The 26,133-nt window shown below is 44.1% G+C and overlaps 1 protein-coding gene across 9 annotated transcripts in view; it reads left to right on the top strand.

The window, feature by feature from the left end:
* Window positions 1–26,133, top strand: part of RBFOX1 (RNA binding fox-1 homolog 1) — a 1,090,293-nt gene that overhangs the window by 726,922 nt on the left and 337,238 nt on the right. For 3 of the 9 annotated variants that reach the window (XM_065891839.1, XM_065891834.1, XM_065891835.1), the window contains exon 1: window positions 12,923–13,145. The exons of 5 other annotated variants lie outside the window; for them this stretch is intronic. In XM_065891839.1, coding sequence (XP_065747911.1) covers window positions 13,059–13,145 — 87 coding nt within the window. In that variant the 5' untranslated portion in view covers window positions 12,923–13,058. Of the gene's footprint in view, window positions 1–12,922; window positions 13,146–26,133 lie in introns of those variants that run through there. One more of the 9 variants, XM_065891841.1, reaches the window with a different exon arrangement.

Genomic DNA, 26,133 nt, shown 5'->3' with positions numbered 1-26,133 from the left:
CCCACCTCCAGTCAAGGGAGCTCAGGAGTTAAATGCGTTCCCGTCGGTGTCAGGCAAAAGTGGCTTTGAATCTTAAAAACATAATGGAGATTATGGACCTCTGACCAGCTAAGTGGACATGTCTCTTAACCTCTCTGAAGCTTAGTTTCTACATTTGTGAAATAGAGGTAGTAGCAGGACCAGTAACATAGGGTTGTCATGAGTATGGCATGAGATTATTTGTATAGCACCCAGCACAGCGTCCCTGGCAAGTGAAAGCTCAGTAAATGTTTTTACTCTTGGTAGTTGTGGTGGAGGTGCTGGTGATGGAGGAAGTGATGGCTGATGGCAATGGTGATAGTGTTGGTACTGACAGTGGTGGTAGAGACGGTGGTGCTGATGCTGGTAGTGATAGCAGTGGTGGAGGTAGTGATGGTGATGATGATGGTGGTGTGCTGGGGGTGGTGGTGCTAATTGCTCTTGGTGATGATGGTGGTTGTGTTGATGGTGGTGGAGGTGCTGCTGACAGTTGTGGTAGTAGTGACAAGAGAGATGGTGGTGGAGGTCTGTTGGCGGTGATGCTGACGTTGGTGATGCTGGATTAAAATGCAGTGTAGTAGAGTAGTTTCAGAGCACCTGGATTTAAATTGGGTCCAAATCTGCCACTTGCTGTCTTGTGTGCCCACTGGCAGGTTACCTTTCTTTGTTTCAGTGTTCTCATCTGTAAAATGGGGAGGATGATACTCATTGTCAGTCACTACAATGACAAAGGGAATTCATGTTTGTAAAAAAAAAAAAAAAACACACAGTACAGCATTTATTCTAATAAATGAACTCTTCAATGAGCACAGAGTGTTTGTTAAATAACACACTGGCTCTGAGTACAGCCTTAAGAAAGAGGTACCCAGTGGCTTCTTTATTCTTGATTTCGGTTTGCATAGTGAGCAGGAAGGCCATCTTCCCCTTTCCTTCTCTGCCAGACGCGCCCCCATCTCTCCATGTGTTCTGAGTATAACAGGTGTGTGGTGAGCTGGGATTCTGGCGGAGTGCAACATGAAAAAGACTCCCAGTAATTATAAAAATAACAACGAGGGCTGCTTAATGTGGTAGGCAGATGAGCGCACCACTAACCAGAATGATAAATAGCGCCTCAAATGTTAGGTCCCAGTGGGAGTGTGGGAACATATGGGGATAAACCACACTAAAAGTTGGGCATCGTTGGTAAGTTTCAAGCAGTTAAGGAAGGCCGCTCCAGTGCCAGAGTTCCTTTTCTTTTTTCTTTTTTTAGCCTGATTTTAAATCCTTCAGTTCCCTTTTGTCCCTTTGTTCCATTTTGGTCCTAAAAGGAATATACATCTTTGAGGCCAGCCACAGAGCCTCCAACGAAGTGAGGTCTGGGTTGTAATCATAGCATACACAACCACCCTGGAATCTGTGAATTTCCACACTGAGCTCTATTCAATATTGTTTGGAGAGATGCAAACGAACACAGTAAATATTTTATGGAATGCCGACTTGTTAACAGAGTTCAGATCTGTGATAGGTGGGTGTGCATAAAAATAAGCACCTAAAACCCACCCAGCCCAATAAGTTTTATTTGCAGAAGGGGCAAACAGCTCTCTCTGGCAAACATTATTTAAAAAGAAGATGTGGACGGCAGTAGGTTGATTTCAGGTCGCTGTTTCTGTGTCTGGGTCTGAATATAGTTTGGAGGTGGTGCAATCTGTGTTGTCATGGCTCTGCAGTGGGATTTCTCTGGAAGGATATTTTGGAATTCTTGCTCACTGTTCATGCAGTTTTTCCTAGGGCTCACTTACAAGAGGTTTCAGCATGAAGGCAAGGGTTATAGGGTGGGTACCTGAGTGCTGGTGTTGGCTCTCTAGTAGATTTCCAGGATGCCTTACTTAGCAAATACATCAACATTTGTCGGTAATGGAAAGCACGCAGAGGAAAGGAAATAGGTTTTGGAAACAGACAGGCATGGCTTTGGCTATGGCCCTTTCACTCAACTAACTAGCCATGAATGATGTGAGCTCTCTGAGTTACACTTCCTCATCTGTAGAATGGGGCTATTACAGGCACCAATATCAGACACTTGTTAAAAGATTAAATGAATTAAGATTTTAAAAGTGCTTAGAATGGTGTTTGACTCTTAGAAAGTGCTATAAAATGTTTGCTGATACAAATAAGCAAAAGGTATCTCCTATGACTTTTTTTATGCATGTGTGGATGTGTATCTACCCTTAGTTGCAAGGGACAGAAACCCAGCTCAAACTAGCTTAAGCAATATGGGACTTTATTGATTCATAAAACTGTGATGTTTGGGGTCAACCAGTGATAAGTGAGTAGTCACTTAGTAAGTGAAGTAAGTCAGGCAGATAAAGACAAATATTATATAATATTACTCATATGTGGAATCTAAAGAAATAATACAGGTCAACTTATTTACAAAACAGAAACAGACTCAGAGACATAGAAAACAAACTTATGGTTACTGAAGGGAAAAGGGGAGGGAGAGTGATAAATTAGGAGTGTGGGATTAATAGATACACACTACTATATATAAAATAAACAACCTAGATCTACTATATAGCGCAGGGAACTGTATTCAATGTCTCGTAATAACCTGTAATGGAAAAGAATCTGAAGCTGTACACCTGAAACTAACACAACATTGTAAATCAACTATACTTAAAAAAAAAAAAGATTAAATGAGTTAATACTTAAAGGGGTTAGAAGGTGTCTGGCAAATAGTAAAAGATATATATGGTTTGTTCCCAAAATATTTAAAAATAGACGTAGAATCAGAAACGAAACGAGGTCACTCAGGGTGGTTCCTGTTTTGATGTGCCTGGAGTGTCCCAGAAGGGCGCTGCTAATCTGGGAAGCTGAAAAGCCCACCTGTCAGAGGCTCTCTGTTGCCACCAGCTGCCTGGCCATGACATCGCGGAGAAACCATTTGCAGTGGTCAGCTCCTTGGCTCAGCCTTTTAGATGCTCAGCTACACAGCTTGGTCCTGGGTCCTTCCTCTCTCTGTCTTGGCTACAAGACCAGACTGCATCGTCTCTGAAAACACAAGCATATATTTCCTACCTCCATTCTCCCCCTGGGTTTGGTGGATGCCCTTCTATGCCATTCTCCCCCTGGGTTTGGTGGATGCCCTTCTATGCCATTCTCCCCCTGGGTTTGGCGGATGCCCTTCTATGCCTATCACCAGCTCGTTGGTTTGATATTCTCTGTTTCCTGGCCTGAAAGCTTCAGCGGAGAGAAAGCAATCCCTGTTGGATGATTGTTCATTATTGGACAAGAAGGCTAAGGATGTGCATTTCTTAGTGTCTGCCTTGGTTTTACAATGTAGATGCCACAGCATCTTCCCAAGTTGTCTGACCTTCTTGCCTTCTTGAAACCCTCAGCCCTGCTGAGCTGTGGCGAGAGTTCTTTGAGTGGCAGGTATACATCCACAGTTCCGGTCAACATGATTCCATGTGAGGACGGTCACCCGAGCTGTCACTGTGAGACTGACTAAAGGGATTCCGACTCTCTCCATATCTTTCCTTCAGAAAAAGCATAGCATATATTGGCTACATACTTGAAAATCTGATGGAGGTTCAGAGGGCCCTCAAGGGTCCACAGATGAATTCAGAGGGACCATCAAGTCCCTGCAATGATCTGCAACATTTTGTGAGTTATGTGCAGTTTTCTGGAATGAGGGCAAAATTCTCAGAGTGGTCCATGCATCAGAAATGAGAGTGAAGAACCATCTCTTCATCCCCAGAAGAGGCATTCAGACAAGAAAGCCAAGGACAAGATAGCCCAAGGAGATAAGGAGCCCTGGAGGTTGAGATGGTGCTTAAGCATCACAAAGAAAGGTCACAGGGTCATCTCTTTAGGGCTTTTTCTCCTGGATCACCTCCTCCTCTTTTTTTTTTTTCTCCTTCCATGGTCGCTCTTTGCTGGTGTTCCCATGTGCCAGCCATTTCCACTGCCTTGGACCTCCTCTTCCTTGGGAGGTATTTTTCTGCTTCCTGATGACTCAGTGGGGTAGGGTGGGGTGGGGGGTGGAGGCCAGCACTTCTCCAGATCTTCAAGTCTTGTCCGTCTGTCTTTCTTGGCTGTGGTTTTGTCTTGCTTTGCCTTTAATGGCAATTAGGGTGCTTGAGATCGAGTGAGGGATTGAGGGCAAAGGAGATAAGGGATCCACTCAGCTTGAGTTCAGTCCAGGGCAGCATTTCTCAGAGTGCGTTCATGACTGTCACAGGCCAAAAAAGGGTTTCTCGTAGTTGGCACTGGGGCTTCTGGCCCATTCAAGGTGCAGCTCTGTCATTTACTGGCTGTATTTTCTTGGCCAATTTACTTTTCCTCTGAGTGGATCTGTTTTCTTGACTGTAATGTAATACATTTAACAGAATCTACTTCATAGGAATTTAGAGAGGATCACCTGAGATAATGCATCTGATGAAATTAGTGCGGGGCCTGGCACAAAGTAAGCATTGAATACATAGCAGCTGTGATGATGATAATGGTGATGGTCACAAAGATTCTGATGAAGGTGAAGGAATAGGAGGAGGGCAACTAGGAGAAGCAGTGAAGAGCTTTGCACAGGGACTGACATAATTTATTATTCTCAATAGCCAGATATTGAAATAGACAGCAAAATGGATGGATGGATGGATGGATAGATAGATAGATGGATGGATGGCCAGTCAGTCATCAAATAATCTTGGGAATGTCTGCCTCAAACAAGGTCAAACAGGTTTCTATTTTTTTTCCCCTTGCAGGACTTTTCAGGTGCTTTACTATGCTATGCACCATGAACCCCCAGCTGGGAGAGAGAACAAGCTGAATTTCTCCCACTTCTTTGGCCACGTGGTTCTTTTTACAATAAAGCATCTCATGAGGCATCTTTAGTGCAGAGGTAGCTTTGGGAGAGGCCAGTCCAGACTCTTAGTCTCTCAAGGGAAAAGGATGTGCGTAGAGCTCAGGTGGTTCAGTCCGTTCCCAGAGAGTAAAGGGCGTGCATGGGGTTGGGACAGAAAGACCCAGTTCTGAGTCCTGGAGACTCGTGCTATTTGGGGCGGGCTCTGTACCCGGCTCCTGCAGGGACCTGCTTGCAGCACACGAGGCAGAAGATGCAGGGAGGGCATGAGCACAATCTGGGGGGGGTGGCTGATTATTCATCCCCCATCCCGAGAGTCCCCAGGGAGTATTTGTTTGCCTGGAGCAAGGTCAATACATTCTCAAACCCAGTTGCCATTCATCCCCAGACAGGTCAGGGGTCAGTTCCTGAAGCATGTTGATCTCAGCAGAGATGATGTGCAGGGTTGATATTCTTAGATTTGCTCATTCAGCCAGTCAGTCTGGCTTTCAGAGGAGAATCAGGTCAGGAAGGGCTTAATGATCCAAGAGGAGCACTTGTGCTGCCTCCGCCACTGGGGGCTCGAGTTTCTAATGATAATCAGCAGCTTCTTCACTTACAAGACCTACTGGAATTTTCTTTGTGCATGTTCATAACCACTTTTTTTGGGGGTGGGGGGCGGGCGCGATACTGTTGGGTAGGAGTGACCCAGTGTCCTGGATTCTTTGGGTTATTCCTGTTTCAGAGGCACTACTTTCTGCATCCCCATAAACCCTCAACGGAGTTTGAAATTCTCGTATTTTGTTTTCAAAACGGTGTCTTCCGTGTACAGAAGCTACGCGCACAAGCTCGTTAGCCTCTCTGTCTGAATTTTTGGTTTACATCCCGGAAGAAGAAGGTAGGTTCTTACAACCAAAAGGCACATCACAGGTAGCACCTGTAAGAACTATTTTATTTAACCAATTAGCCGTTGAAGGGAGGAAGGGTTCGGGGGAGGTCTGATTTGAGCTGGTTTGATCCTTGGAAGCAGATGCTGCTAATGTGTTGTTACTATGACAACTACTGCACCCACTATCTGCTCAGAGCCAGTCCCTCAGCTAAATGTGTCTGTGACTCTTTTAGTCAACCTGTATATGACTCTTATTTAAATCTCTAGACCACCCCATGAGGTGTGGTTACTAATCATATTCTTATTTTACAGATAATAAATCTGAGGCACAGAGGCGTTACGTAACTTGCACCAGAACACACAGCTAGAATCCGGTGGAAGGGTCGGGCAATAGGAGACTATAGTAATGCCACAGTGAGAACTGATGCTTACTTGGTACTTATCACTCGTGTCAAAGCTTTCCGTGCATCACCTCATTTACACGTGTTAACTGAACCCAACGGGCTGGGGATGTGTCTTCTCTTCCCAGGATGTGACTTTCCTAGCTGGATTGGTCCTTTGCTGAGGTTACAAACGAGGTGACTATAACTTGGAGAACAGCTGATTGGTGGCCTGGTACATCTACCCACAGTCTGTGGAAGCTTTTCCTATGGAAGGTCTTGCCTCCATGGAGACTTTCAGTCTCCCCTCTTCCAGGAACTCACCTGTCAGTCCTCGGCCTCAGGGCCATAAGCATCTTACGAACTTTTTCTTTGAGGTCCATTTCTTTTTGAGGTAAAGCCCTTCTGTGCTGTGTTCTTACCTGCGTTGGATTGGGTTTGAATGCATGCCTGGTGGTGAGTGGAGTTTATCAATTTTGGTTCGAGTCGTTGCTCTAGAGTGGTCATTTGTCATGGTCTAGCAGAGGTTAGGGGTGTGTCGAAGGGAAAACTGGCTCTTGCTAAATAAGAAAGCACCTATTTTTGCTGTTTAACCTCAGACAAGTCACTTAACCTCTCTGAACCTCCCTATCATCCTGTGGCTACCAAAGGTGATTCTCAGGTGCCTACTGAACATCTACTCTATGCCCAGTCCTGTGAGAAAGACAGGAAAACAATGATGGAGGAAATAAAATAGAAGCATACCTGGAAGTGATTCCTAGCCGGGTCTTTACCATGTTAGGTCAAAACACTGCTGGTCTTTTGGGGGCTTAGACAAGTGGGGTCGTGAGTACTAGAGAAGGTGGGGAGGCTGCCTGGAGCATCAAACGTGTGGCTGCTTGCTGAAGCAGAGGGTGTTCATGGGTCGTGTGAGGGAACAGAAAGACTGAAGTTTCCTGCAGAGACCTCGGTGTGGGGTACACATGGGGCACTGAGGAGGCAGACTTGACCTGTGGACTGGGATGATTAGAAAACAACTGACATGGGTACATGAAAGACACGCCAAAGAAGAAAACATCAAATAAACCAGCACCTTTTGAACTTTCCAAGTGCCAGGAACACCCATATGCACCCTTGTCATTTCACGGCAGCAGCGTACCTGTGCGAAGGGCCAGGTGTTGTCCCATTTTACCCCCAAGGAGACCAGGGCTCAGGGCTAAGTATTTCCTTCCAGTCAGATCTTTGAAAGGATGACAGAGCCAAGATCCCAACCCAGACTCTCCAACTATGAAACTCATGCTTTTTCTACTGTGCCCAGATGCCCCTGGGCATCACTTGAGATGACCTTGGAAATTTGTAGCTCTCAGTGGTCTGGAGACCCCTTGCAAAGGCAATATGTGAAAGCAGCTTTACGTGCATTTGTCCAAAGCGTTCATTCAGTCAGTCATTCTCTTGAGAAGCATTTGGGGAAACTTCATTTGTCTACTCAGCATTTTAGTCATTGGGTGAATAAGAATGAGTGGCATGCTTCCTTTTTGAGCCAGTCTACCTTCTAGAAGGAGTCATCACACTTAAAAGAATTATTATTATACAATGCTAACATGACTTTAGGACACAGGTGACAGTGTATTTAGTTCTGCCTGGGGTGGTGGGGAAGGTTTTGTGCATTTGACTTAGGCCAGTAATGTTGAATTGGAAGGAAGGGAGGGAGGGAGGGAGGGAGGGAGGAAAGAAAGAAGGAAGGAAGGGAAGGAAGGAAGGAGGGGTAGTTCTGCATAGCAGGCAAATTTGTAAGGAGCCTTAGATGCATGAAGGTGTTTGGCAAAGGCAACTTGCCAGTGTGGTTTGCAGAGAAGAGTGATTTGTAGAAGGAAGGACAGTGTGTATTGGAGGATGAATCTGGAAAAGCTGAGGAATATTGTGAAAGGCCTTGAAAACTGTAGGAAATTCTCTGTCGTGCAACTTGGCCTGGAAATGGGGAGGTATGGGTAATTAGATAATCTGCATAAATTCATATTAGGAGATAACCACTGTTAATATCCAAAAGTTAAGGAGTATGTTTAATGCTTTCAGAGGAACACTCAGTTTTATGCTTTTTGTTTTGTTATGTTATGGTGGACAAGTGGCAGCTGACATTCGGCTGCTTTTCAAGAAGCAGGTAGAGAAGGATGGAAATGGTCTCACGAGAGCTCCTAATCTGGGGAAGGGGCAGCTTCTTCCCAGGCTTCAGGGACAGTTGGGCCAAGGGAATGTGCACCAAGGTTTCTAGACCTTCCAGTCTTTCAAGAGTTGTTGTAGATCTACGTTTTATATAAGCTGCCTCCGTTTAAAAATATTAGCTTATTTTTACACAATGTGGACAATTCCTCCCCCTCCTGGTCCTCAGCATCCTCGGCATCCTCAGCATCCTCAGCATCCTCAGCATCCTCAGCATCCTCAGCATCCTCAGCATCATCCTCATCTATGAACTGGATTTGGTCCATGAGGCTGCAGTTGGCTCTGTTGACCAATAGAATCCACAAGGCAGGAATCAGTCTTCTCTGAATGCTCCCCTTTCCCATCCTCCAGCCAACGCTTGTGTTTCTGTTCTCTTTCCTTCTCTTACATGGGTGTTTAAACTTGGGGTGGCTGCTCCTCGGAAGGGCTGCTGGTGGGCAGAGTCATCCTCATGTTAGCTCTCAGGATCTGGGGAAGGAGATGTAGTATCTGACAGCATGAGAGGAACCACTTTAATCCAGGAAAGGAAAAGAGAGGTCACTAACTAAGAAGGGGGTGTCATCACGGAAGGTGGAGAAAGACGGGAGAATTTTTGGAGGGAGGATGGATGAGCCTGAACTAGCAAAGGCAGGCTAAGAAAAAAAAAAGGCTTGATGGAAATCCTCGACACGGGGATAATTGACAGAACTGGCACCAGAGAAGTGGCAGGAAAGCCAGAAGCAAGTGAAGAAGCAGAAGTAAAAAATGGAGTATATACCTGTCATTGTATTGAAGTCGGACTTCCAGAGGTTTGTAAAATATATGCTCTAAATGAAGGGTCTGCAAACCACAGCCTGAGAGCCAAACCTGGCCTTTGACTGTTTTTGTACGACCCTCGAGCTAAGATTGGTTTTGACACTTTTAAATGGTTGGAAAAACTCAAAAGAAGAATATTTTGTGACAGGTGAAAATTATAGGAAATTCAAATTTCAGAGTCCATTTGCTTACTGTAAACATTTTCACATGAAAACGGCAGAGTTTTGAGTAGTTGCAACAGAGAGTTTAAGGTCCACAGCACCTAAAATATTTGTAATCTGCCCATTTACAGAAAAATGTTTGCCCTCCCCTGCCTGTGATGGCCAGAGTGATAATGATACATGGCCCTTGGCTTAAACTCAGTCCATTTTGGCGACCTACCTATGTTTTCTACCTGCTGCCAGAGCTATCTCCCCTGTTCTTCACCTTATTTTTTTATTCTACATTTTTTTTAAGTTCCTGCAAAATACTAGGAGCTTAATACCACCCATTAGACATTGGGTAGATAACCATTTACCATGAGCCACTGGAAAGCAGAGATACATGGAATGTGGTACCTGCACATTCAGTGGAGGAAAGGGACCCAAGAGGAAAGAATTACAGTCCAGTGATACTGGGTGCTTCCCATTTGGGAAAACACAACCCATTTTAGAAAAAAGAGGTTTTGCTTAGTGACCATTATTTATTTCTATGTTTTATAATGTCATAAAGTTTTGGGGATGGGTTTTGAACAAGGGTACATTCTGTTCATACCATTTTACAAGTATAACCACTACAATCATACATGGCAGTAATATCTAAACATAAAATCAGAATCAGAGAAAATGTGAATAACAGGACTGGAGGTGGTGAGAACAGGAAGATGAAAACACAAATATGCAGGCAGTAAAGGCCAATAAAATGGACAGAGTTGAACCTCTTTTTGGGGCTCTGAGCTTCCTGGAAGTCAAAGTGAAAAGGGTCACGAAACAATGAGCCTTTATTTTCTCGTCACGAAACAATGAGCCTTTATTTTCAGAGAGAGGAAAAGAGATACTCAATACTCAGGAGCAGAAAAGCTTTTGTAGCATGGAGTTCTTAAAAAGAAAAGAGAAAATACCCTCTTCAAATGATATAGTATACATCTATATGTCCTGTGTGTACAGGCACACCTCGTTTTATCGTGCTTCACAGATACTGCGTTTTTTACAAATTGAATGTTTGTGGCAACCCTGTGTTAAACAAGTCTATGGGCACCACTTTTCAAACAGCATTTGCTCGCTTCATGTATCTATGTCATATTTTGGCAATTCTCTCACTATTTCAAACTTTTTCATTGTTCTTCTGTTTGTTGGTATATATGATCACTGATCCTTGATGTTATTACTACAACTTGCTGAAGATTCAGATTATTTAGCATATTTTAGCAATAAAATGTTTTAAAACTAAGTTATCTACTATTTTAGACACAAGGCTGTTGCACACTTAATAGACTACAGTATAGTGTAAACATAACTTTTATATGCTCTGGGAAAGCAAAAATGTGTGACTTGCTTTACTGTGATATTCTGTTTATCACAGGGGTTTGGCATCCAACCACGATATCTCCAAGAACTACCTATAATATGTTTCTGAAATGTATCATCAGGTTCTTTAAAAAAAAAAAAAAAAACACATAGAGTAATACACAGAATAATCTTTTGTATTTCTGTAACTCTACAGTTTCCAAAACACTCCCACACTTTTGCTTATCGGAGCCCTCTCTGTGAAGGGTAAGTGGGTATTGTCACTCCTATACGAGGTTCAGGAAACAAAGTCTAAATGTGTACGTTTCTGGCCTTCATGACTGAATTAAGTTCCGACTCCTGGTCCAGTGGTCTTTCTACTTTATAACACCAGAGACATAGTACAATCTGACCCACCCCTTAGCAAAGTCAGGAAGAGCTCTCCCCTCCCAGGAAGCTGTCTCATGGCAAGGCCACTGTCCTCACTGGTAACTTCTCAGAAGCGCAGTGTTGAAAGTCAGAGTCAAAAGCTAAAATTAGAAATATCAGACTGTTAAGTAAGAGGGGTCAACTCGCAGCTGTTCCTGGAGCTTTCTGAATTGTAACAAGGTGGCCCCTTTGATACAGGAGAATCAATTACACAGAAACCTTGTCAAGATGGCCCAAATTCAGCCTTAAATAATTGAATTCTCTGCCAAATGCTGTCCACTGTCGTTATCTAGAAATGTAATTATGCAGCTAAATCAAGCAACTAAAATTAGTGTCGTGTAAAAACACCTTGGTGATCTAAAAGTGGAGGAATTGACATTTGGATTTAGAAAAAGCCAATAGTTGAATATGTTTTGCGGTGTCTGAAGCTCTCCAAGTTTCGACAAAATCCATATCTCGTGTCCTATTTCAAGTTCAAGGTGGAATGTGGTAAGCAGGTGTCTGGTTTGAAGGTGATTTTCGATGATCCCTGGGCCTTGAGCATAAGCTGAGTGGGCTCACTCTGTGCTCTCGAAATTGGGAAACTCTCAACATGCCCACGTTCTTTCCTGGTATGCAGATTAGAAGAGTGCCAATTGGAATGCTTTCTGCGCCTTCAATCTGAAGTCAAAGATGTGTCTATACCAGGTATTAGTAGAAGAACAGGAAACACAGGATAAGAATGGCAAATACTGTACGCATCTTGTATTGTACACATCATGATAGGATACCAAATACTTTACTTGTCACACAACCCTATGAGGATCTATTGTTATCTCAATTTTCTAAGTGAAGAAACTAAGGTTCAGAGGTGCTGAGTAACTTGTTCAAGAACACACAGCTATTAAGTAGGACACACAAGTCAGCATAATTCCAATTCATGCAATCCCATCGAAGTTTATCTATTTCCATGTAATGTATCCCAGACAATCACTCATATATTTTCAAACATCAGAAAGATTTCTAATACTAGAATGTGTTTTTCACCTGCAGTTTTGGTGTTCATTTGCTGTGCCTTTAAACTCAGGGAGCAGGGAGTCATCTCTTATTAATAGATTGCATATTAAAATATAACAATTGAAAGCTCAAAGACAAAAAATGTTTAAAAAAATTTTTTTAAGGCATATGAAGTTCTGTTACAGAACGAAATACTACTGTAATGGATATCGTGGCTGATTAGGAATTGTGTTTGTAGCCTGGAACTGCCTCTCACACGTGTAGGGCTGTGAGCAAGCAGTTCAACTAGTGTGAACCTCATTTCCCATGTGGACCAGGAACTGATAATAGTACCTACTTGGGAGAGTTGTGAGAATGAAATTACAAAACATATGTAAATAATTTAGCTCATCCTGCGTGCATAGCACACACTGCAGATATTCGCTGGTGATATTATTATTTGCACAAATTGCCCTTTAAAACTAAAACCAGAGAGAGAGAGAGAGAGACAGAGGATAACAAACTCAACTAAGTATCTTCTTCATTTCTTTGTGATCAGTACCAGAGGCTGCCCACATTCCCCTACTTAGGTTTTAAGTGGCAACTGATAATCATATCCATTTACATTTCTCAGTTTTCCTCTCTAGACATCCCATGCAGACTCCGTCCCTTGCCTTTTGCCCAAATTCATTAGGAAGAGCCCAAATCTCCCAGCTTGACCAGCTCTCTCCCAGTCTCTTAGTCTCTCTCACTCTCTCTGAGAACTAAATTAATGAAGAGTATTTGGTTAGTCATGTTAGGCAAGCCGTTCCCAAAATAGAACCTTCCATTTTGGTAGCTTCAGCCCTGCAGCTGCTGTGTCTCTCCGTCGTCTGGGAGGAAAACTTTCACATTAAGAGTTGCTGATGCCGGATTTTCTTTCTCTCGCCTCTGCGCATTGATGAGTGCTCGGCTCCTGACAGGAGCAATCTGGCTCTCAGCTTTGTGGTTCCGAAGAAGTTGGGTCTATAGATTTTCCCCTAACTCTCTCCATTGATGCGTTGAGCTTCTGAGGGAATCCTACCTTCCCGTAAAGCATGTTGCCTTCTCAAGGAGTCCTCCTGCATCCCTATGGCGTGCCTATGATTGTTCCAGCAGCCCCCTACTTCCCCGGACTGATCCAGGTAATTCAAGGCCACTGCCAGCAAGCAACTTAACTCCAGAGCACTCAGAGTAATAATTGGAATTTTTATGGTTGAGAAAGCAAACACTTTTAATACAGGAAAAAGCTCTCGTGTAGTCAGTGGGAAGACAGTAGGAAATCAAAAAGATGGATCACCCTAATCTGGCTATTGACATCTCTCATGGCTGAATAAATGGTGTAGTTGAGCTATATTTGCTTGTATTGATCCGGCTGCTGTTTAACATTCATGCCTTTGCTTCGGGAGGTTGACCACGGGGCAGAGGATTTGCTCTCCCTCCCAGCTTTCTGAGGGACTCAGTCTCCCAGAGCAGATGATGAGGCAGAGTACCTGATCATGAGGTGAGTTGGTTAAGCGCTTTCACCCAGGAAATAGAAGGAGTGTGAAATATGCATTAATCCTTAGCTTCCCCTTCCCGTGGATTGTCTATTTTCATAGAGGCTCCCCCCACCCCACCCCCAAACCTGGGTAGAGTGGTGGCATGGAGGCAAAAAGGAACACTCTACTGATGGTTAATTATGAAGTTCAGAGATTATCCTAGGAATTCCTTACCAGTTGAAAGTGAAGGATTGAAATGTGTGTTGGTATTACTCTTACGGCTGTTAATTTTGTGTCAGGAGAATCATCAAATAAGATATTTGGGGCCTTTTATTTTTCTGCATCGTAAGCGTGACTTCTTAAGCAAGGGTTGGCTTCTGGATGTGTGTCTGAATTTCTCTGTGGAAGGCTAACTAGTGACAGAGCCTGAACATCATAAGAAACCCGGATGTTTTCCACTGTGGTTTGTTTGTTGTTTGTTTGAGAACAACAATCTCTTTGTAATAAATTCTGTATCTCGTTTCTACAGGAAAGGAAAACTGCGCGTAGTTAGGATGTCCTTTTCCCTTCAGCCTTGTGCTTCTCCCTCCACAATAGTTTAAAATTCTGCAACACCCTAGCTCATTAATTAAAATTTCTGGCGAGGGCTCTGGTCAAACCCTTTTCTCCTATGCTGAATGCTGTTGTTACCTCTTATAAACTGTAAGAACCTTGGTGATTTGAGCCATTCAGGAGTGATTCCAAGTAATCAAGCAAAACGTTCTACCATCCCAGATTTATGGTCCTTACTGATTTTGGAGGCTCCTATATTATTGTGAGAAATAACAGACTGCTTGGAGAATGATCCTTAACAACATGGAAATTATTCCATCTTTCTGGGCATAAGCAGGGCCAGTGTGGCACACCCGAGGTCTGAAGTAGAACTCAGTGGCAATCTGGAAGGCCTTTGCTTCCACTGGAAATTTGGGGTGAAGTTTAGCCATTGGAGTTTTGTCAGGCGCTCTGCCACCCTGTCTGATAGATAATTACAGGCAAATCGTGCCCTTCACTCTATGCTGATTGATGCTGAAATTGCTTTAGAAAGTTCTCATAAGTTCCTGTTATAGATTAAGTGCCGGTGTAGGAAAAATAACGGCACCCACTGAAATGGGTGAATGTAATCAGGCTTAATGGACTCGAGAGCTTGTTGGGAATTAAATAACTATCGATTCGCTGGAATGTTGCCGTCATTACAAAATGCCACTCTGGACGTATTACCCCAGTGATAGATGAGAAGACACCCGGGCGAGCTGAGAAGTTGGGGGCCCAATTTCTTCCTCCTTTGCAGAGTGTTTGAGAAACATGTCCAGTTATTTGGGGAAGGAACAAGTGATTTTACTTGCAAATCTTCGCCGGATCATACTTTGTTTTCCCAGGTGACACTCTGCTAACTAGTTGCCCTTAAGTCAGGAAAGCAGTGCAGCGGGGATCCTTAGCCCAGCTGCTGTGACATCGTTCGTCTTCTTCCTCTCCCACCCACCATGGATCACACTGAAATGCTCTGGGCAGGGAGAAACTGGCCTTATTTCTGGTGTTCTGAGACAGCCTGTGTTATTTATCCAGTGGCATCAACTGGAAACTCAAACACTCCATTGCAGCAACATTTCCAAGCAGAGGAAAGGCAACTCAAAGGGCGAAAAACTCTCTCTCTCTCTCTCTCTCTCTCTCTCTCTCTCTCACACACACACACACACACACACACACACACACACACACACATATGCTTCTGATGCCAGCTGCCCTGCATCCCTGCAGACTATATCAGCTTGCTGACCAATTTGTTGATTTTGTGCGTTTCTTCCCAGCTCTTCGAGATGCAAGGGCTTTCCTAGAGGCAATTAAGGTGGCACCCACACCTTCATAATGTGATCAACCAGACAGTCAAAGGATCCAAAATAGAGTGTGTACTCCATCCTCGGTAGTAAGTTCCCTGTGACTGGAGATATGCAAACAGCTGTAGGGGCCACTTGGCAGGGTTACCGTGTCAGAATTTAAGATTCCTCTCAAGGTCTTTCCAACCCAAAGAGCCAGTGATTCTATGGCATAAGAACTTCCTTTTCATAATCCTTTCAAGTGCCACTTTTTTATTGCCCTGTTTTTGTCTGCTCAGTGAAAAAGAACAAAAAAATAATTGATCAGACATCATAAGAGGCTTTTAGGAGAGCATCACCTTATCCTGCAAAGGCAGTGAGTGAAGATGTTTCGTAATAATTCTGGGGACGTTACTCAATAGGGTTTTTTGTCCCAAGAGTAGATTCAATAGTGACCACTGACCTCACCTGCCATCCCATAGGAAAACTAGAATCTTTACCATATTGAATCTCCTGAACCCATCTTTTGATGTCTGAACTTGTTGAATAGATAGCAAGGCCGGTAGTTTTTCCTTCTAGCCACGTAAAGAATTCCAGAGTGACTGTGGAGGATTGAGCTGAAACAGTTTGGGCAGTTTCATGGGGAGTGAGAAGCAGAAGAGGAAAAGAGCAGTATTGCCAAGTGTAGTGTATAAACACTGCTCCTTTACCTTTGCTGTAGACCTTAATCTTGGTATCTCTGGATGAGAAGAACCAATGTGTCTTCCCGTTGAGCCTCTTTACTGCTTCTCAATTTCCAACAAGACCTTGAATGACCAATGAGTTATCTGACCGGAAGACAAAGGAGATTTGACAAGTTGATTGTCAGTCAATCTTGAGTCCAGGGAGCTGCCAAGAGGACTTACCCCAGCCGTGGACCATGCCCACCCAGTGTCAGACGATATCATCCAAACAAGAGCTTTGTAACTGATTAGTCTGGTTGGTGTTTGGGTCTAATGAGCCCTTGGCTCTGGGTTCAAGTTCACCCTTGAGCCCCTCACGCTAGATATTTGTCCAACAGATATGCCCTTTGACCATCATGGCTAGATCATTCTCCACACTGGGACAGATCATTCTCATCTCATCTGTGTATTACAGATCAGGTCAGGAGACTGTTTTCCTCGATGGAGGGCAGTGTAAACACAGCCACGTCCACCTCACCATGCATTTGTTAATTTAGTCATTCAGTCGCTGCCCACATATTCCATATCGGGCACTGTTCTAGGCACCTGGAAAACAAAAGTGGCAGTTATAGCTACTGACCGGTGGGTTCACAGCCCAGTGAAAGAGAGCAGGAGATAAACTAATACTACAGTAATACTACTGTAAATCTAATACTACAGTAAAAACAGCAGGAAAGCATGATAGGTGATAATTATTGAGTACTCGCTATGTGCCAGGCACTGTGTTAAATACTTAGATATATTATCTCAATTTATTCTGACAGTACCGTAGTCCCCCCTTACCTGAGGGGGATATGGCCCAAGACCCCAGTGGATGCCTGAGATGGTGGATAGTACTGGACCCTAGGTATATTGTGTTTTTTCCTATACACACATATACCTATGATAAAGTATAATTTATAAATTAGGCACAGTAAGAGACTAACAATAACTAATAATAAAATAGAACTATTATAACAATGTAGTACAATAAAAGTTATGTGAATATGCCCTCCCCAATATACCTCTTCCATCTTAACTAATCCCTCCTCACGCACTGTGGCCGTAACTTTTGCAGTTTGAGGTGAGACAGCAAAACTACACACATTTCTCTTTCTTTCTTTGAAATGTCATGGACAAGATTTGTTCTTACCCTAGATCTTAGCAAACTCAGCATACAATTTTGTTTCTTTCCTTATTAAGTCGTGAATTTTCACCTTTTCATTTAAAGAAAGCACTTGACGGCTTTTCTTTGTCCATCTGAACTGCCAGCATCACTAACTCTTGTACTTTGGGGCCATTATTAAGTAAAATAAGGGTCAGTTGCACACAAGCACCATGATAACACGGTAGATGATCTGATAACCGAGACGGTTACTAAGCGACTAACGGGTGGGATCCGCTGGACAAAGGGATGATCCACATCCTGGACAGGACAGGATGGGACAGGGCAGGATGGCACAGCACCACTCAGAACGGCACACTATTTAAAACGTATGAATTGTTTACTTCTGGAATTTTCCATTTAATATTTTCAGGCTGTGGTTGACCTCAGGTAAACCTGGGAAAGCGAAACCACAGCTAACAGGGGCTACTGTAACCTTAAAGTTGGGTACTGTTGTTCTACCAACACTTACCTGTAATTGTAAATTCCAAAAAGCTCTGAAAATCAGGTTTTGGGGGGAGAGTTTGGCACCAAAATGCATTTTGGAAGAAAACTTGACCTGAAATGATGTGTGGCTATTTATAGACTTTCTTTATCCGACTTACTGTGAATATTCATATATTTTGCTATGGGAATATTTACGTGTTTGATTTCAGAGTGTTGTCCCAGACCCTGCTGAGAATGTTACATAATCTGTGTCTGATGAAACCCCTTTCTGGAAAAGGAAATCCCCCAAAATCTGAATTTCAAGATAGAGGTAACCCCAAGGGTCTCCGATAAGAAATCACAGTTATGTATTATGATACCCTTTCTGCATATGGAGGACCTGAAACTGACATTTAGAGAAAGGTAACTTGCCCAAGGTCACAGGGATTGTCAGTGACAGAGCTGAGATGCAGACCAGGTCTGGTGGGCTGGAGCCTTCCCTCTCAACCACTGATCCACTGTTGAGGTGTATCCATGGGAGTGCACATGAAAACACAGCGGGGGGAGTAGGTGGATGCCTCTTGGAGTAGTGAAGAGGGTGGTTCAAAGGGGAAAGGTGGCATTTGAGTCGGGCTGTAGAGCATCAGCAGACATTCACTGGGCAAGCAGAGGAGAAAGCCCTTCCTAGTAGAGCAGAGAGCTTGGATGAACTCACGACGTTGGCCTGACACATCAAGATAGAGCTGCAGTCTCTTTGCCAGCTCATTGGCACTGTGGGGTTTGACATTATTTAAACATAGGTCTCAAAAGTCAAAAGACATGGCTCCAAAGGACCTGGGAGGAATCTCAGAAATGGAACTCCTAAGCCCTGAATCTCTGTGTGTCCACATAGGAATGGGCCCTGTAATACCCTTCTGTGAATACAGCAGTTGAATGTCGAATTCCCTGGATTTGAGTCCTGATCGTTGTTTGCCGTCCTTTCTCTCTGAGACAGTAAGCTCTCTGAAGGCTGTCTTTTCCAACTTATACCCTACAGAACTAGATGGTAGCAGAGAAATGCTGATTAATGCCTCGCTGACGTGGATAGCAATGGTATAGGCAAACCTTGCACTCTGGACTTTGAAACAGAAATCAGCATCGTCGAATCTGGCAGTGTATTTAATGAGAGATCTGCATACACATATGTAGTGTCACCAAGAATTATCAAACTGGGGCTTCCCTGGTGGCGCAGTGGTTGGGAGTCTGCCTGCCGATGCAGGGGACACGAGTTTGTGCCCCGGTCCAGGAAGATCCCACATGCCGCGGAGCAGCTGGGCCCGTGGGCCATGGCCGCTGAGCCTGCGTGTCCGGAGCCTGGGCTCCGCAACGGGAGAGGCCACAACAGTGAGAGGCCCACGTACCGCAAAAAAAAAAAGAATTATCAAACTGCTGGTTTTAACAATGGACCAAGAGTAATCGTCCCTACAGAAAGGTGGAGAAATGTGTAGGGAACATGCAGGTCTTTGGGGTAAACTTGAAAGAAATAAACTTGTTTTGCTCTGTGGCTGGTGGAGCCATTTTCAATCTTGGTATTGTTGCCCTGCAATGTTATCTACATGTTTGGAATATCTGCTGATGGGGAAAGAAATCAGAATGCACGCCTGATATGAGTGCCGGTGGTGTCATTTACTTTGCGGCTGCTCCATCTTAGTCACTAAGTGACTTTTCTGTACTGCCAAAGAGGCCGTGTCAACAGCAGACTAAATTAAAGAGTCAGGGAGGTGGCAAAGAGAATTTGGAGTCAAACGGGTCTGGGTTGATATATTGGCTCTGGCATTTACTAAGCGTGTGGCCTTGGGCTTGTCAATTAACCTCTCCAAGGCTGTTTTCTCAACTACAAAACGAAAACAAGAATACCTGTCTTGCAGAGTGGTTGTGAGCTTTACATGTGATTCATCTCTTCATTCAGCAATTATTTATTGAGCACCTACTGTGTGCCCGGCTGTGAACTAGGAGTAGGTGATGAGGCAGAATAAAAAACATACAAGATCCTTGTCAACTTGAAGCCTATATCCTAATATATGGGAAAGGTCTGGTATATATATATATATACCAGAAGACCTCTTTTATCTTCAAGTGACAAAAATCTAATTCATATTGGTTTAGAGGAGAAAAAGAAAATGTCCAATTTCAGGCACAGTTGCATTCAGAGGCTCCAACACCCCAAGTCATGTCTCCCCATGACTCCATAGTGGTTATCTCTACTTGATCTTTGTTCACAAACACACCATGTCCAACTGGTGGCAAAGATGGTCCCCAGAAACTCCAGGCTTACACCCCAACACATCTTAGCAAGCCTCTTCCGCCAACTGCAAAAATTCCAGTAGCGGTCTGCTTGGCTTATCTTGTAGGCCACACCCATTCCCAGGTCAATCATCTTGACTGCCTTGAGTCAAGCTGGAGGGTGGGGTCAGGCCCAGCTGAGCTGTATGGGCTGCCTGTGGGTAAAAGAATAGTCAGAGTCCTGTTATCCAGTTACGGTGCTAAACAGGCAAAAAATACAAGTTCTCAACTACTTGAGAGCTATGGCAATTATCTCAATAATCGAAGCTACTACAAACATCCAAACATGGTTTTTCTCCCCAAGACCTTGCACATACCCTGCCCAGGGAAGAAATTGGTGAGTTTCTAATGTTACTTATCCGATGGCTTTTTTGCCAGTGATTGTGTATTCACCAGGCATTGACTATCATCTAGTGCATCTTGCTTCTTCATTCCTGATCAGATGAATCAAAGGCAGATATGGCAATTTTAAGCAGTATCTTCCCACCTAAAGTAATTACAGGAATGCCTCCCACCAGAGTATGCTTGGGATGTCCCCACTCTTTAACAGGTGAGAACACCACAATCTAGGGAAGTAAAGAGAGCCTGACAGGGACAACCGGTAACACCATAACTGAGGCAAGATGAGGTTCCTCACATCATGCCACCCCATACCTTCTTTTTATATTAGCAAGACCTACATCAATAAATCTATAAATAAAGGGAAACTAAAGCCCTCCAGTTATTAAGTTTGAAATAATGTGGACCTTCCACATTGTTCCGAGTGTCTCAAAGCACTCGGAAATGCCAGCAACTTGCCCCCTTCAGTTGTACAGAGATGCACTTTTTTTTTAATTAAAAGATTAAAGGGACGCTGTCAATCCCTTCTGATTAATAGCAGTCCTATAAAAAGGATGTGTTCCTGCCGCAGCCATCTGTCATTCTGATCATTTTAAAGGCATGCTATATCAGCAAGTATGCTTTTTATAATACGTTGGCATGGGGCAAGCGAGGCTGGAGACTTGCAGATTTCACACTCTGCTTTGCTGCTTTGGTGTTCGGCGATCTGAGCCCTTGATGGTGAAGCAGAGCCCCCTCCCTGTCTTTTAAAGGTTGTTTTGGGTAAGTGCTTTCCCCAGCTGACTTAGGATGGAGATCTCACCCCTATTTATGTTTCTCTCTCGTCTAAAGATAGACCCATCACACATGCATCCCACCAGCGTACAAGCCGCCAGCTCATCCACTTGATTAACTGCTGAACCCTAAATGCTGTCCAGAGCGATGAACTCAGTATTCTGTGGGTCTTTTACTCTGGGCAACTGGGACCATAGTTGTCTGCAAAATCCCAATTTATTTCTTTTTTTAAAAAAATTTTAAAAAATCATTTATATATTTATTTTATTGAAGTATAGTTGATTTACAATGTTGTATAAGTTTCAGGTATACAGCAAAGTGACTCAGTTAAACATATGTGTGTGTGTGTGTGTGTGTGTGTATATATATATATATAATATATATATATACTTTTTGAAATTCTTTTCCCATAAAGGTTATTACAAAATACTGAGTATAGTTCCCTGTGCTATACAGTTGGTGCTTGTTTATTTATTTTATATGTAGTCGTGTGTATATGTCACTCCCAAATTCCTAATTTATTGGGATAAATTGCAAAGCCCAATTTCTAGCTTGAGTTCTTCAGGCTTTTTTTCTGATGCCAGTCAACATATTTATTTATTTATTTTAATTTTATTTTTTTTGGCTGCATTGGGTCTTCGTTGCTATGCGCGGGCTTTCTCTAGTTATGGCAAGCGGGGGCTACTCTTGGTTGCGGTACACGAGCTTCTCATTGCAGTGGCTTCTGTTGTTGCGGAGCACGGGCTTTAGGCACATGGGCTCAGTAGTTGTGGCTCACGGGCTCTAGAGCGCAGGCTCAGTAGTTGTGGCTCGCGGGCTTAGTTGCCCCGCAGCATGTGGGATCTTCCTGGACCAGGGCTCGAACCTGTGTCCCCTGCACTGGCAGGTGGATTCTTAACCACTGCGCCACCAGGGAAGTCCCTCTTCAGGCTTATAAAAGCAGGAGGCAGAGGCACCATGAAATTCTTTCATCCATTCATTCATGGCAGTAATGATTTGTGGATCATGGGTTCCATGCTGGGATGTCGTCTAAGCTCTGGAGACATTTAGATGACTGGGACCCAGTCTCCGTCCTCAGAGGTAGCTTCGATGGCCACAATGTCAATTGTGGAGTCAGAAGTGAAACACAACTGCTTGAAGGTATAACTCTATAGACTTTCAGCCCCGCTCACCCCACCCAATACGAGATCTTTACCACTTTCAGTGGCTCAGACAGTCAAGATGGGTTTCTCTACAGTCCCAGGAAGATGATGTTCTATAGTCAGGTTCTCTGTCTTTCCCAAATGACAGGGCTTCTGGTATGTTCCAGGGGACAGATAGTGTTTTTTGTTTGTTTGTTTTTGGCTGCAAGAATGATGGCAAGAAATCTGTGTCTGAAGCAGCGGCCAGCTCTGCCCCGTCCTACCTTGCATCTGGCTCAGAGTAACACAGTCGAGTCCGGTGCACCGCTGCCGTGGGTGAAGGCGGCCTCCCTCAGCTGTTACCTTTCCTTCCACTCTCTAATCCACATTGGCTCCCAGACGTGGGGAAGATTTGGTGACAGAGGCAGCCAGCTTGTGCATTCCACAGTGTTCTCACAAACTACTCTCCAAAGAGCTATTTCTTCTCATTTCACGAGGCAGCACAGTTAAGGATTTAGACCAGAGAATTGAGAGCATGGGATTTAGAATAGGGAAAGCTGAGTCTGGCCATGACCTTCTCTTGGGGACTTTGGGAAAGTTGCGTGACCTCTCGGAGCCTCCACTTTCTCACCTATAAAACGGGAGTAACATCCCATGTGCTCTGCCTCCCAAAGTCAATGTCAGGAATAAAAGACCTCCAAAGTGACTATCCCCAGGGCCTCTGCAGTCCAGCTGCGATGACATAATGCCAAGGGCTCCACCTGAGCAGCCCCTGGGCCCCTGTGTCGTGCAGGCTTGGCGTCTCTGAGCTACCACTGTCTCAACTTGACAGCAGGAATTATCACACCCCCTTTGAAAGGGAGCCCAGAGGGTTTGATGTGATGATGTGAAGCAGCCAGAGCAGCACCTGCTCATCGTAGGAACTACATAGTGGTTGGCCAGCATCGCCGTTGTCATGGTTTTCTCATCATATCCTGGTTGCTGCAGTTTCTTTTTCATATGAAGATGCTCTCCATTTGGAGATGGGTGGGCACGTATGCAGCTCCCTGCTTCTGCTCCCCATGGAGATTCCTGTTACCCAGGGACATACGTTTTTGGTGCAGCTGAATAGAGTAGGGTGCAATCAGGGATATACCACCCTGGGGTTCGAGCCCAGGGCCTTGGGTGGCATGAAACCTACATCCCCTCTGACTTTCTAAGTCCGTAGCCTGGGGAGATGGGGCTACTAGACACACATGCAGGAGGGTGTACGGGTCTCAGTCATGTTGAATCCTGGCCCAAATCTTTGTCCACTTGCTCTGGCAGGACACCTGGGACTGGGACTGGGGCTGGGTGAGAGGAGAGGGAGGGGGAGCTTTGAAGGGGAAAAGAGAGGACTGTCCTCTCTCCTCTATGTGGCCCCAGCCTTCTGGGGACAGACTGTTTGGGACCACCCACACCCCTGTTCCATGCAGCTCCTGGCATGCTGTGGGCGCTTAATAAATGTTAAATATTAAGAATAGCTCCCATCTGTCAGTGCCCAGTGGCAGGGAGGAAGTGTGAGCACAGGACAGCCGACTGGCACGGGGAAGCTTGTGGGAGAAGCCTTTGGGGAAAAACACGGCTCTGAGTTGCTTGGAGGACTTCCTGCAAACCTGGGTGTTTGCCTGTCCTGCTACTGGTCAGAGCCTGGGCAAGTTCATTAACAATGCAGGTGTCCACTCTGAACCTCAGATCATCTATATCAGAAGGCAGGGAGCAGAGCCCAGTGAACTGCATGCCTCACTGGCAATCCCGGGTTTCCGATGAGCAGCTGGATTCAGGAACTGGTGTGGACTGACCGTGCAGGGGCTATGTCGGGGTTTAAAAGGGGCGACGAATCTGACCTCTGAACAGACGGCGTCATAAATTCATACTTCCGTCATTTTCCTGGAAGAAAATGCCTACTGGGCTTTTCTCATTTAGTTACAGTGAGAGCAACAGCAGCTGCTTGTTTTCAGGCATTTACTATGTACTAGGCCATGTGTAAGGCATTTCACCTACAGTATCTAGTTGAAGCATTGTGATTTAGAGAGGAAAAAGCAGTCGAACAGGACGGTGTAGGGATGTGGGCTTTGTGGCAGACTCCCTGGTTCATCTCCTTCCTTCACCTGTGTGACCTTGGGCACTACTTACTACCTGTGTGACCTTGGGCATGGTTCTTGCCCTCTCTGGGTGGCAGTCACCTCACTGTGGACGGTAGCAAAAGGAATCAAAGCATATAAAGTCCATAGGCAACTGCCTGGCACATGGAAAGTGCTCAATACATGTATTAGCAAGTTTATTTCCAAGTGCACTGCAACATCACCACAACCAAACTTTGTAAGAGAGACAATATTGAGTTTTGATATATATATACATACATATATATATATATATATACACACACACACACACACACAAATATATATGTATGTATTATATATGAGCTAACAGTGTGAGTTCTCAGCCAGACTGCAGACTGCTGAGTTAGAATCTCAGCTTTGCCTCCTTGGGGAAGTTCCTAAACCACTCTGTACTGTGGTTTTCTCATCTATAAAATGGACACATTAAAAGCACCTAAATCCATGGTTTAGCATCTCCCTGTATTGGATGGGGACAAAGCCAGAGTTGCCTTTGAGGATCACATGAGTTAATACTTGTAAGGCACTGTAATGGTACTTGGTATATAGTAAGGGTTCAGGACAGACATAATAATAAAATAAGGGTTACATAATTATCACTATGTATTGCATATTGTGTCTGTGTGATAATATGCATTAGACATAATAATACATATATAAAATACATATAATAATTACATAATGATTTTTAATTATACTGTTTAATATAATTGTATAGTGACATATGATTGATTATATAATAATACATAAATGAAATATATCATAAGTATATGCAATATTATGTATCATTACATAATAGTTATATATAACATTATAAAACTTATCACATTATATATTAATATATAGTGTTATGCATTGTTATATATAATAGTTATATAATATATAATACTACATGATAATTATATAATTATCTTATTATATAATTACATGATAATAATTATGTCATTATTATTTCTGCTATTGCTACAGCTGCTCTTCACTCCATTGGTTACTCTTCCTTACAATATTTCTACTAGAATATTTTTACTACCACTCCAAACCATCTTGGAAAGACAGAAACTGAGGCTCAGCCAAGTTAAATACCTGCCCCAGCTCCCAGTGCTGGGATATGGCAGATCTGGGGTTTCCAAGCTCTGCTGGCCAGGACCCTGCCATTATGTGTGACTCTGGTGGTGTCTCCCCATCCTCTGTGGGGGACCTGCCTCGTCTGTGCCCCGTACAACCTATTCTGAGCAGAAGGCTAACGCAGTTTTGTGCTGCTGTCATTTCTCATCAGCTCTCCTCCCGCTGCCTGGCAGCCCTCTGTCAAGAGGTCTCATTCTCCGTGGAAGGCTTGTTCCTCCGGGAGAAGATCAAAACGGGAGGTGGGGTGGTGACAGAGGGCGAGGAGGGGACCGCTAGGACGTGGTCCTTGTGGCTTTGTTTACAAGCCCTTCCTTTTGGTTATCCATGTCTAAACCTCCCTGAAACATACTCTCCATTTTTCCTTTAAACATGAATCAAGCAATGTTACCAACACGCATTCTCTGTCAAACATGTCAGTTACTCCAGGGGCCCCGGACAGCTTGCAAGCGGTGTCTCCTATTGTTACTGTGCTGGTGTGTTATTTCTCCCTTCAAGGATTCTGCATTTGTTCTGGTGAGAGGTGTAAGCACCGAGGTAGCCTGCTAGCTGGGCAGTTTTGACAGGAAATGTGAAATTGACATGGACCGTCCAATGACCGTCCTAATAAGGTGGCTCCTCTGGCCTCGTAGAGACTGGCCGTACGGGCAGCCTTGCATTTGCCTGGAGCCCTTTCCGGGAATTTGGGTGG

This window comes from Phocoena phocoena, chromosome 15, assembly GCF_963924675.1.
Source record: "Phocoena phocoena chromosome 15, mPhoPho1.1, whole genome shotgun sequence".
Lineage (NCBI taxonomy): Eukaryota > Metazoa > Chordata > Mammalia > Artiodactyla > Phocoenidae > Phocoena > Phocoena phocoena.
Note: the sequence above shows the minus strand (reverse complement) of the source record. Positions and strands in the feature narration are given on the sequence as shown.